Consider the following 13,638-nt stretch of genomic DNA (forward strand, 5'->3'; position numbering starts at 1 on the left):
TGAGCAAAGAGGGATTAGTTGAAGAGAAAGCGTGAGTGACGAAAGGCCACTCCCAGATCGTAGCTTGAACCAAGGGTGAATACAGACTTGCAGACACTCTGATGCTGTGTTTCTTTGGGTGACTCCTGGTTCTCTATCAGGGGCACGGCAAGCATTTCTGGAGACAACAGTGCCTGCGTGCCGGTGCTGTTGTTCACAATCCTTGCTCACTCATCTCTCTAACCTCACTTCTGTTTACCCTCAAGGCGGGTTGCCTACTGAGACCTTTCTAGGCATTGAATCTGCTTTGTAGTTTTTCCAGACAGTGACAAAAAATACAGGTCCCAAAGAAATGGAAACACAGTTTGCTGTTTCAAAATGTGGTGGTGGTGGTGGTGGTCCTGGTGTGTGCAGTAGGTCATTTGCACTTTTTCCAGTAACCAGTCCCTTCCTGAAAGGAGATACTACATGCTTCTGGTCACTGGAGATAGGGCAGACCGCACCTCTTGGCTCTGGCTTCCTGCACCAGCCTCTTTGCTCACCCAGGGTCCTTCAGAAAGCCATTGGATGTGTTTTTCCTCTTGGGGCGGGGGAGGGGGAAAGGGACCGGACACAGCCGACCCAGGCTGCAGTTCCTTCACTCTGCCTCTGAGAATTTCTCATCCAAACCTCAATCACGTAGGATTGCGTAGAGAGGAGAAAAGGGGAGAGACAGAAGACAGAGGAGGGGGGGTTAGAAGGGTGTTGGGGAGAGGAAGGAGAGAGTCTGGGAGCAGAGGGCGCGAGAAAAGGGAGCGGGACTAAGCACGGCGCTTTCTAGCGCTCAGCAAGCCCAACCCCCAATTCAGTCGCACCAGGAAGCTTTCCTGCTCCCCAGGAGCCAGAGTAACTCCGCTGCTGCTTGCTCTGTGTCCCACCTGCCGTCTCGGAGGCTGTCGCCTCTGCCCCGAGTTTCCTGCGGAGCTGGCGCTTAGGCAGAGATAGCCCGCGGCGGCGCCTGGGAGCTTCTGCCCAATGAATGGGACTCCGCCCTGAGCGCCCCCTCCCGGTCCAGGGGAGGCGGCGGGGGGCGCCCGGCGATCCCGCGGCTCCTAGCCGCCACCGACAGAGCAAGTTGGGCGAGTTGGTGGCTGCCAGCACCAGCCTCTAGTCCCTAGCCCCTGAGTCTGTGCCCGGCTCGGGGAGCCCAGGTGGCGCGCGCGGCTGCCACCCGCCGTCGCCTGGGGCGGCCTAGGGACCCTGCCTGCGCCCGGGCGCCAGACCATGGTGGGCAGCTGCGACCCGGAGCCGCAGCCGCCTCGAGCCGACGTCGCCCTCTACCAGCCCCCGCCCCACCCGAGCGGACGCGTGGGGGCTCGCAGCGCGCGGTCACTTCCTTCCACGGCCGGGATGGGCGCCGCGGGACCGAGAGAGCGGCCCAGCGTTGGCCGGGTAACCCCTATCTGAGCTGCGGCCGGGAGCTGCCGACCGCCGGGGCGCGTGAGCCTGGGGTCCTGGAGGCGCGGCGATGACCTGATCCCGAGCCCGCCAGGGCGCCTGTCCCTCGCTGCCGGGCTCTCTCGGAGCCTGTGCGGAGACCGGCTCGGTGCAGCGGCCCGGGCGCACGGTGGCAGCGAGCTCCGGTGAAAGGCGTGTGGGCGCCGAGCTGAGGAGGACACCTTCGGCAGCTCTGCTTTTGGAGGGGCTTCTGTAAACTACTGAGTCATTCCAGATTTAGGATTTCCTAAATAATCACCAACTGTGCCCGTCTTGAACCGGAACGCAAGCAGAGAGAGCGAAAGCGCCCGCTCTAGGGACCCCGCGGATCCCCGGGGTGCTTGGCCCTCGAGGATCTCCCTCCCTCCCACTGTCCCTCCCCCTCCCTCGTCTCCCGCTCTCTTTGCAGTGCTGCTGGAGAAGAGGCGCGCTCAACACCTCTGGAAACAGCTGCCCCCGCCCTGCGCCCCTACCCGGAGTCTGGCTAACCGCTCCCACTTCTCGTCCCTTGGAATTCCAGAAGTGGGGAGGCCGGCCCCCGGAGAGCCGCAGCCGGTGCGATGCATTCCATAGACCTCACCCAGCTGGGACGGACCTCCTAATCTTCAGAACCGCGGGCCACAGGGAGTTAAATTGCTGCCTTCTTCTCCTCTGTCGCGGTTGGTGGTTCGTTTTCTGAAGGAACGTTTTATTCACTTTTTAGTATTTTTTTTTTTAAGCCAGGGGCACGCATCTCGCCTCGGTTCAGACTCTCTGCCTTGTAAACGGGTTTTCAATGTATATATGTGTAGGTATACTTTGGACACCTTACAACGCTTGCGCTGGGGCAAGGCTTGTTTTTTTGGACATCTTTCCCCCCTTTCCACTTGGTACCCTGAACGCAGTGTGACCAAACTCCCCACTGCCCTTTGGACGTGGATCGCCTTGGGGTGCAAGTTTGGGGTACAAACGCCTACTTCGCAAGAAGGCCTGGGACCGCCCCGCCCCCGCCGCCAGTGGTTGGGGAAGTTTACATCTGGATTTTCACACGTTTTGTTGCCACTGCCCAGACTCTGACTAACCTTGTGGGCTCCAGGTTTTTCGATACTGCAGCCTCCTCAAATATTACCACTGCCTCCCCGCGCCTACCCTATTCCTCCAGGCCCCAGAGGTCCTGCCCTCATCCTTGCGGAGCACGAACCCGAGGGCGCAGTGGAGCCGGGGGCCTTGGGCCCGCGCTAAGCAGCTATGGCTGCGGCGATAGCCAGCTCCTTGATTCGGCAGAAGCGGCAGGCGAGGGAGTCCAACAGCGACCGGGTGTCGGCCTCCAAGCGCCGCTCCAGCCCTAGCAAAGACGGGCGCTCCCTGTGCGAGAGGCACGTCCTCGGGGTATTCAGCAAAGTGCGCTTCTGCAGCGGCCGCAAGAGGCCTGTGAGGCGGAGACCAGGTCAGTAGCAGAGGGCTCTAAAGTGGCTGACACCCCTATTCCCTTTCTTAAAAGCTTCTGGGAATTGCTGATTGAAGGGAGTCAGAATTCCTTCCTTCCATCCGTGCTGGCTCACACTCTTTCAACAACCCTTTGTCAGTTAAAAAGCTTGTCCCATATTCGGGGGGGAAAAACACTTTCTGCTTTTACCAGTCCACAGTTTGTATGGTATGAGGGTCACTTGTACAGATGCACCTAGGTTCTGAAATCTTGTACAGCCCGGGAGGACAGTGACTCGCTCGTTCATTCATTTATTCCTTCATTTGTCATCCATTGTTATACCCATCCATCCTTGTACCTAAATAGTAACCATACTACCTATGGATACCATGAAATGTTCTTTATACCCCTCATAACCACACGAGATAGATGGTGATGAATTATAATAGAAACCGGATGAGTTCAGTATTGTTTTGATTTTCTTTGCCTCCAACCACCACATGGTATTTTGCCTTAAAAAACAAAACAAAACATTTTCCCAACTTTCCTTTTTTTTTTCACGTGCTCCTCCAGTTCTTTCTACATAGGACTCTTTTCCCTAGTCTCTTCTTCCAACCAGTTGATAGTTACCATGGCTCTTCCTATGAACTTTCCTGTGTAATTACTATGCTTTGCACACTAATGTTTTTGAGACATTAAGCCCACCAACGTGATATTTGCAGTTCGGCCCCAGAGAGTGTAAAGAAAAAAATTTGACGTATCAGACATCTTCTATGTCAGACCCTTTCTGAAATGGCCTTGGGCTCAAATGGTTCATCCTGTTTACAGAAGGAAAGCTGTACACCTTCAGTCAAGGTGACGGTTCCCACCATAAGCTGGGACAGTGTTACACCTTGACAGAACAAAGGTGGATCACCGAAGTCCATGCTTTCCTCAAGTCTTTGGTCCTTTGGGTGTGGCCGCAGAGTCAGGTGCCATCCCTAACTGAAGTGATGGTGGGGTAAAGAAGGGCCCTGCCCTGGCATGAGTTGAGGACCTTAGCCCATTAGCAACCAAACGCCGCTGTCTCCTGAGTTCCACAAGCCCAGGTGTGTAGGTCAGATTTACTTCACAAGCCCAGGTGTGTAGGTCAGATTCAAGTGAGACTCGGGATAGGTTAACGATTTTGAGAGTAAGTCTTCAGAGGTAGGCACTTTGCTTTACTGTTCCTTGAGTTTTCATGGCATTAGTCAGCTCGTCTGTGGATCTTTTTCATACCCTCTGATGGCTGCAAGGCAGCAGATTTCAAGAGTGAACAAAACGGATGATCCCGAGTCAGAAGCTGTTGAGGTCTTTCCTGCTTACATGCGCTTGATACGTCCTTTGTGTTTGATAAAGTGAAGATTGGAGTGAAAGTAGAATAATTCTGCAAAAGACAGCATAAACCTGTCCTTTTGTTGTACAGGGTCCCTTTGGAACCTTCCTCTCAGGGCTTACGTGGTCTGCGAGGGACTCCAAGACTCCCAACCCAATGTGTCTCACATACTCGGTCCATGGAGTAGTTGTTGCACTGTGGTTGGGACACTTCTGTGATGTTTATGACGTGATCTTACCCGTTCTTCTCAGCTAACAAGACGTAAAAGCAAAAAGTTGGTCATAACTGTGAATGGATGAGATAAACTCATGCGTCTTTGTGGAAGCTGATTTGCAGATGAGCAGTTGACGTAGCTTGGTGTTTGATTGGGAACAGAGAACTGTCTTGTTTTCGGAGGCCATTTCTTTATTAGCAAGTAGGGGAACCTCTGGGCTTACTGCACTCTTTGATGCTCATTTAACCTGCTTCTCTTGTTCTCACACTCAAGTGCTCGTCTTGACGGTCCTAAATGGTGACTTCCTTTAGCTAACGTGAGTCACATGACAACCTAGCAGAAAGACCGATGGGCATTCCTAGTACAAGGATGTTGGGGGTGGGGTGGGGTGGGGAATTTGTACACCAAAAGCTACAGTTTGTTCCAAAGCTTACTTAGCTCTGAAGTATGGGGGTGTAGGGTGTGGAGAAGCTTTTAGGGGAGATGATAGTTGTGCTATTATTGTTACCAACAAAGCAAAATAATTAAACTGTTGATGTTATGTCAGCAGCCGTGATTCACATAGCATAAGACGAGACTATTTATAGAGCGATAGCGCCCTCCGTGTTTTGGTTCCACGGAGGATTCTGTGGTGGATTGAGGGGAGGTTGCTCAACACCAGCGGAGGGGATCTGCTCTCCGATTTATAAGTACTTTGATCTTACAGTCACTTAGTGTGTGGGTTATTTTTTTCAAAAACTGTTCATGCTCCAAGCCATAGCCCTCTGTGCACGGCAAACTGAGTCATAAGTGGGAACGTGGTGAAGAACGACTTGCCTTAAGTAAGGAATTTCCACTCTGAGCTTCTGCCCCTGAGACACACATTCCAGGGATCAGACTTTCTAGGACTTTCTGCTGACGCACTGAGCCTAAAACTAGATATTTAATGGGAAAGCCCGTGGCTGTGATTCTGATGAGCTTCTCTCAGTCTCTTTTCTTTGCTCACCGGGTTCTGGTCTGAAAAGTGCTGAGGCCTCGGCACCTCATATTTGACCACTCAGAGGAAGGGTAGCAGGCTACCAAGAAGAGACTTGATACCCTATGAGCATATAAAGGGGGAGGTGGTCCCCCTCAGGCACAGTCATAGGGGAGGGGAGTAGGGGGAAAGCGGGAGGGAGGGAGGAATCAGAGGATACAAGGGATGGGATAATCATTGAGATGTAACAAGAATAAGTTAATAAAAAAAAAAAAAGAAAAAAGAAAAGAAAAGTGCTGAGGCCTCATAAACACCCTGCGAGAGCACAGAGGTACCAAATGGACACAAGGGAACTGGCAAGGGAAGCCACCATAGGGCCGGAGAGTACACCACCCATGTTTTGAACATCGTGTCTGGAGCGCAATGTGCTGGTTTACCCCGGAATTGCGCATCAATACCCTGACTTGAAGAGATGAGAAACACAAGGGCCATGGCTGGTTTGTGGTTTATCTGTGACATTACACGAATGACTGAAGAATGGCAAAGTTGGGACTGGAAGAACGTTCACCACCACCAGCGTCCCCCCCCCCTCTTTTTTTAAATTTATATTTTTTGCTTGCTCTATTTTCAGTATAACGTAGAAAAAAGTTGCAGGAGAGGTGGGGTGCCTTGCTGTCAACTGATGGAAATAATTTTGTGTTTTTTCACTGTTAGGTATTGGTAGTACTAGTGGGTGATCCATGTTATTTTACAGTGAAACGCATAGTGTAGAGGAGGTCACTCTCAGTAAAGGCAGCTAGAGTTCTGAAGCTGCCACTACCTACAGCCAGCACTACATCACTGAAGTAGAGTGATAGTGAAACCCCGTAACTAGCACAGGCCTTGCTAACATCTTAGTCACCGTGTGGGTTGTAGTTCTTTGAGAATGAAACGTTGGGGACCCCCGAACTGCCATGCTGTCTGAGGCTGTGGAAGCATGAAAGAAAAAAAGCCTTTAGAACATTTCTGTTCTCTCACTTTGTAATAGCAAAGTGTGACGGTCATCATCTGAGTCGTTCCCTTTGTGTGAGGTACCTGTAGGAGCCAAACTGGCTGCAGCATTTACTTAAATGCGGGTACCGCACACTTAATTTACTGCACTCCGGCAGTTAGTCCACCCATATACGTGGGCTATTATGCCCAGCTTTTTTTTTTTTTTTTTTTTTAAAGAGGAGCAGTCAGTTTCAAATATTTCATCTGTGACTCAATAGTCACTGCTGGTAGTTCCCATCAAGAAAAGAAAGGTCCTGGTAGAACTGTTGGATGCCTGAGTGGACAAGGTACTTGGGAGTTACCCAGGGTCATGGTCATCCAACTAACGAGAGCCTCCCTGCAAAGTACAGAGCAATTCTGTAAGCTTAAAACCTGTGTGACTTACATCACGTCTGTTCATTCTGCCATTGCTGCTGCTTCTCTGTATAATTATTTAGTCCCTTCCCGTAAGCTATTAAACAAAATCACCAATGATGAAAATTCCCTCACCTAACATACGTGGAACAGTTTTCCTAATTGGAGCACTATGCTTTCTACACATTTCCTTTTAAAACGATGCCGTATAATTACATCTGTAATAAGATAAATCAGAGGAGCGATTGGAATTTTACCAAATTTTGTTGTTTTTCCTCCTTATTTTTCTGAGCCTTTGTTTCTCGCATGAAATTATAGTTGTTAGAATATTTCAGTGCTCTTCCGGCTTCTTTTGGCAGATGTGTAAAATAGTATGTAGCAGCATACTCATTCAACATGTTACTATCAAACTTGCCAAAATGTCTAAAAATATCCTTTCATGCAAAGGAAGAAAGCCTCACGGGAAAAAAAACCTTTAAGGGGGAAAAAAAACATAGCCAAAGGTGAAAGAATGCTTATTCTTGGGGTCTAAAGAACAGAAAGTAGATGCCTACAAATTGAAGAACTTAAGGTCAGACATTTGGGACTTTACACTGTCAGCAAACACCTTTATTGCAGTCTTTCTTTTAAATGACTTCTGTCTGGAATACCAAATTAGTCTAACCAGATGGGATTTGGTTTGATGTTCGTTACAAAACATCACCACCCGGCCGTGAACCGCCGGTCAGACAAGTCTTCGTTTTACCAGGCACCTTCCAGTTTGAGGTGATGTTTAGTGGTTTTAAACCTCACTTCACAGCAGGCCATCCTCCCCTGCAGTTGCTATCCCCACTGTAAGGACGTTGTAAAACAGTAGCTTCTGTGATCTCTTGATTTCTCTCATCCCACAGAGATTCCATCAAGCCCTAACACAGGATTATGCCTTCAAGGTTTTAATGAAGTTGATATTCTCCAGCAGAATTAGGAAAAAAAAAAAAAACAATTTGCAGGAAATGAGGCAGTCTCTGTAGTTGAGAAAGCACCAGGAATATTTTTAGACCTTTAGAAGCAAGAGTTTTGTCTTATAAATCTGGAGTCTTAGGCCTAGTAGCACGGCGCTATGGTGTTCTATTCCTGGTGAGCAGGTCTCGGTGTGTTGGTGTTCCTGTGACGGTGGGAATCATGATCGATTGCTTTTGTCTGTTCCTCTGGTGCTTCACCTGAAGGGATGCTGGGTACTGGTGTGTCACTTTGGGATTTTTACAGACTGTATGAGGCCTCCCGGCACAGACACAGCCTTCTTAGGCATGTGACCATCCTTGCTTCACCTCCTTTGCTTTAGCTAATGGCTTGGCCCTGGATCCATGGAATTTTTCTTCTCCAGAGGAAGAAACCCCATGTCTGAAGGGCTCGGCTTCCAAAGCCGCCTCCCAAGAGCCTGTCAGAGGCAGAGCATTTGCTGTCAAATGGCTTTAAAATAACCAGATATAATAAGCTTTCTTGTTTTTGTTCCTTTGAAACAGGTTCTTACTATGAAGCTCTTGGTTGTCCTCTAACTCAAAGAAATCTACCTGCCTCTGCCTTCCTAAGTGCTGGGATTAAAGGCGTGCACCGCTGCGCCTGACACAATAATAAACATTTTAATAATAACTTACATGACTTTAGGATTTACAGTTTCTCCACAACTTTCCTCTTTTAATCTTTTTAACAGTCCACCTAGGTATTCCCATTATTATAGAAAACCGAGAACACTACACTCACTGTACTAGAGAGATGGATTCTAGCTATGGTAATCAGAAAATGACTAAGTCATCACTCAGCCCCATTTTTTTTTTTTTTTTTTGGTCTGCTACCACACCAGGCTAAGAGGCTATGGATCTGAATAATGTCAATGTTTTGGACATTGGAAAATTACGGTGGGGCGGAGTCTCAGTAAGAGATCGGGAGGAGTGGGGTGTGCTTGTCTGGTTTCTTTGCATCGGGCCCGTGTGTCATCTGAAGTCCCCAAGGAAGATGAGTGAAGTGGAAAAGCTGACGAGGATCTTCTGTGCTGAAGAGGCACCCCAAGGCTGTCTTGGTTTGGGCCAGGCTCCTGGCTGGGATTCCCTTTGCATGTCAGGAGCCTCAGAGACATCAACCCATGCCCCTAGGGAGCACCAGAGGCTCCACGGGGAGACTTGGGCCCAGTGGGCAGACTTTCTTGAGTGTAAACATAAGCAGTTGCTTCGAGACTTTTCTCAGATGTTTACCATAGTCATGTGAAGGGTTGAGCAGAGCCCTGCAGGATTATTTATGCAGTCTTTTTAATCTTCTTTCTTTGCTGAGGTTACCGTTTAACCGACAGGGAAACCATTAAGCAAGTGAACTGTGCAGTGAAATATCAATATGAATTCTGGGTATGGAATTTGTAAGAACCTAAAGTATACTTATTAATCCCTTTGGGTCTCAGTTTACCAACTGTAAAGTGGAGCTGTTCTCTCTGGCAGTTAGCCATGTCATACCTCTTTCCAGGTAGATTGTCTAAGCCGGGTTCTAAAAGATGAGACAGGTAGGACGGGGTGGAAGACCGATAGCATCCAAGGCAGAGGGATGCAGCCTTATTCAGTTCCCTGGGGGAGACTGAGAGACACTGAAGAACGCTGGAGCAGTGAGATCCCCCCAGGAGAGCATGACATGTAAAGCACGGCAAGGCCCAGGCTATACAAGGCCTTGGATACCCAGGAAAGGCTTTATGTTGTAATCCAGGATCCAAAGAAGGGTCAGCAATAGGAAGTGATGATAGGATGCGATTCGCATTTGAAAATGGGCGCTCTGGCCTTGGGGAAGAGAAGGGATGCAAGGGACCTTGAGTGGAAGGAGTAGGAAGGCAGCGGGGACTTGAGACTAGGCCAGCAGCTATTGGAGAGTGGTGGAAGAGGGTTCATGGAGGTGTCTTGAAAAGTCTCCCTCTCCATAATAATTACACACACACCCCTCCTGCTTTTTTTTCCTTTGGTCTCTGACTGTATCATGAATGTCCCCAGGGTCCACTTGATAACATGTAATCAGATGACCCTCTAATGTTAGAGCCGTATGTCAGAGTAAGGCCAGGTTATCATAATAACACCTTCAACTCTAACTGGACATAGCAGGGAACTGAGCCCAGGAGTGGGTTGGGAATTAAGCTGCCTCCAGAGAGGCCAGACATCAGAATGATTCCCAAAATGTTTACATGGTACACGTTTCACTAACAATTTAGAATACATAGTTACATAAGTGAGTTTGGACTAACCTCCTTGGTCTATGCCTGGCCAAACGCTGAAAAAGTGTTCTTTGCAATGGCCACTTATTTGTCATTGGTCAGTGTGTAGTATTTGTACGTGCCTCAGACTCCTTGCTTCTAGCCATAGGTACATTAATTAATGCCTTTTAGCTTAAGTATGTACAGTTCTTTGTTTTTTTTTTTTAAAGTATGTATATATTTTATTTTAAGTATGTGGCCTGAGTGTGAGTAGTGTGTACCACGCATGTGGAGGACTCTGTTGGAGGCCAGAAGTAGACTGAATCCTGTGAAGCTAGTGTTATAGATGGTTGTGAGCCATCGTGTGGGAGCTCGGGACCAAGCCCTGGTCTTTTGTAAGAGCAGAAACTGCCCTCTTAGCCACGGAGCCACCTCTCCAGCCTGCTCAGGGAAGAGTGAGCCTTCAGTCTCCACTTCCTCCATTAGGACAGCGACGCAGGGCCTCCAGCTTTGTAGCACTAGTTAGAGTCCAGATCTGAATTTAGGTTTGTTTTTCATAATCCAGTTTTCACTCTGCTCTCTTAGAACCGGAAATGAACCCTGGCTTTCTTCCTTTGGAAACAAGAAGCATAACTAAAGATCTGTTTGCTTCGGAAGCCACTACTCTAGCCTTTTTCTCCACAGGAGACAAACCACTCATGAGTGGAGCTGCGTGCCACGGAGTCTTCTCCCTGCCTATTAGGAAGGGCAGAGCCTATTTTGCTAGAGTGCTCTTTCATGCGCCCCTTATTTTAACCAACCTTGATCCACTAGCAGAGATAGCTTTGTCTAAAATATCAGCCTTCATGTGTTCTGACCTCACTTTGGTCCTATTCTGTCTCGTTGGGGATTTGGAATGAAACCTACTGTGCTACAGTGTTTGCTGTGTTTTATAAGCTAAGGTCAAATGGGACTGAAATGAGGCACAGAAGAGATTCACTAGAGGAAACCTGGCATCTTATATAAGTTGTTATAAAGAGTAACAAACAAACAAACAAACAAGAAACCGATAGGAATTTCCAGAAAACCTTTTAATTTTACTGTGTTTGTCAGCTAAGTATTTATTAGAATCCAGATGATGAGCCAGCTGATCTTACAGTGGCCTCAAGTAAGAATATGTTTACAAAATTGAGGAGTGAGAAACAAAACTTTAATTATCCAAGCTCAGGTCCCTTTACAGGTTGCCTGGTAAGAATAGAGGTTGATTCCATTTGAGGAAAAACTGCCCCAGCTGTCATACCTGCCTTCAGTGATGGTATGTTTTCAAAAGGACCCAGAGATGGAAGAAAGTTTTTCTCTGTTTGAATAATAGTAAAAAATGTTGAGAGGTAGAGAGAACCAAAGTTTCCTATGAACAGAAGTAGAGTTGTTGCTGTCATGTTTTGTAGCTCAGGAGGACTGAGCTGACATTTTGCAGCCAAGGTGCAGCCACGAAGAAAGGGAAAATGGTATGTGAGTGACCTTCCTGAATCTTCTAGTTCCAGGAAAGGAAGCTATGTTGATAGCCCTATTTTTCCACAGGACAGTTCTTTGAGAGATTAGAGCTTTGCTTTCTTCCTGCAAAATAGACAGAGTTCTCAAACAGTCATCTCCTGTCCTCACCTGTCTTTTTCTAGAAGGCCTTGGGCCATTATGTTCTGTAGCATTTTCACACACAAGGAATTGGCAGACACGTGTATCCACAGGTGCCTCCACATCCCTCCTGCAGTGTGCTGCTGCCTTCCCCTGAGCTGATGGGTGTACTCTCTGAGGCCCAGGGAACAGCACATGGTCCGTTATTGTATTCCAGGCAGGTATCCAAAATTCTGATGGGAAACTCTTTTTGGAAATGTTTAGAACTTCTGCCTCAGGCGATATGATATATCCATTGTATCCTTGAGGATCTCTATATGTGACCTGAGTCTTGGAATGCCTACCTAGCCAGGTATAGAGTTGAAGATTTTATGCTTTTAAATTGGAAACCATTGGAAATTGTTGCAGTGAACACTTTCATCTCATTAGAGAGTCGTGGATAAATTAGGAAATAAAAAAAAAAAAAGGCAAAGAAAGACTTGAAATTCACCCACATTCTATGCTTCTTTGCAATACCACAGCTATCTCTGGTGCCATTGTTCGACGCTAGTAGAAAAATATATATACTTCTTAGCGAGAACAGTTCTTAAATAGTGATAATCAAGTTACTTGCCAGACACTTGCTGAGTTTCTGTGTGTCATGTATCTGGGAACCGCCACGTAGAACTGACCAGAAGGTCCTTCTTAGCAAAATGGCATATGATTAATATTCATTAACTCTGGTCATATATGTATTCCTGTTTTCTAAGTTTTCCTTCATTTTATTGTGGCCTTTGACAAACTTTCTTCTTTTGAATTACCTGCGTTTCAAAAGTAACTCTTTAATGTGTCGCCGCAACCTGTCCTTTAACAACGTATGCGTAGCTGAGCATACAGTTTCACCAAGCTGCACTATCAAGTCCTTCCCCACCTTCGCCATGAACCACTCTCTTTCACCAACTGCATCTTCTTCACTGTCGGGCCATTTTCTCCATCCGTCTGTTTTGGTCCTTCAGTTTACAGCTGTTTGTTCCCTCGGGTGTGAGTGGAGGTACAGTTCACCTCTACACTTATCCTTCTTTCATCCAGGCACCTCTCCCTTGCCTTTACCCACCCTGCTGCAGCACTGCCGTTATTCCTAGCTCAGCTCAACGCCATCTCTCCTGCCAGATCTTCTGAGTTTCTCCCAGGTGGCATGAATCACTTCCTGCCCAGACTCTGTACCTGTCTTATTTGCAGCTCATTCTGCCTTATGTTGTAATTATCCTAAAGCACTGTCTATGCCTCTGGAGTGTGAGTTCCTGCATGGTAAGAACTCTATCGTATAAAACGTTTTCTTCTTAGTAGTTGGCCAGAAATATCTGATCCAAACAAAACCGATTCTATTATTGACTGACGTGCTCATAGAATCAGTACTAAAATTTGAAGGAAATTTCTCCATAAATAGGAAGCATCTTGGACAAGAACCAACATCATTATTTTAGCCCACTATAGGTTTTTCTTCATTTAATATTAAAACAGCAAAAATGTCATTGATAGATTTCCATTTGATATGTAGCTATTAATAAATGCTTAGTGTCCTCCTGTCTTTCTTCCCTTCTTCTGGCTGCTCACCTCACCCATGCTTTGTGTGGTTATGTCACACTGTCACATGCTTCACAGGGTTTCTTTGTGTAGCCGTGGCTGTCTTCGACTTGCTTTGTAGACTAAGCTGGCCTTGAACTCACAGGGATCTGTCTGCCTCTGCCTCCCTGAGTGCTGGGATTACAGATGTGCACCACTGTGCCCGGCTCACCAACTTCCTTTTTTTTTTTTTTTAATCAAGCAGAGTAACTTCTTAGGAAGGAGGCAGCTTCTGTGGGAAAACAGAAGGAACATCTTTACACCGTCTTATGTGTTTGACCCAGGAACTAGGGACTATTAGTGCAGCCAGTTTTAAAAAAGGGCCCATTTTTATTTTGTCTGGCTTTAGTTTCTTAATGTTGGGTTAATGAGGAATAGCCTTTGTTATTGATTTCAAATTTAGTCATGTCTGGTCCTTACATTTACCTTTGAGACCGGCAAGTCATTTTGGTGTTAA

The 13,638-nt window shown here is 47.4% G+C and overlaps 1 protein-coding gene across 4 annotated transcripts in view; it reads left to right on the forward strand.

Annotated features, from left to right (window-relative positions):
- The window catches only part of FGF12 (fibroblast growth factor 12), a 551,642-nt gene that overhangs the window by 290,303 nt on the left and 247,701 nt on the right, over nt 1–13,638 (forward strand). Inside the window, exon 1 of one of the 4 annotated variants that reach the window (XM_084801111.1) lies at nt 765–2,881. The exons of the other annotated variants lie outside the window; for them this stretch is intronic. Coding sequence (XP_084657237.1) covers nt 2,683–2,881 — 199 coding nt within the window. The 5' untranslated portion in view covers nt 765–2,682. Of the gene's footprint in view, nt 1–764; nt 2,882–13,638 lie in introns of those variants that run through there. 4 annotated transcript variants of the gene reach the window in all.

This window comes from Acomys minous, assembly GCF_964271855.1.
Source record: "Acomys minous genome assembly, chromosome: 11".
Classification (NCBI taxonomy): Eukaryota; Metazoa; Chordata; class Mammalia; order Rodentia; family Muridae; genus Acomys; species Acomys minous.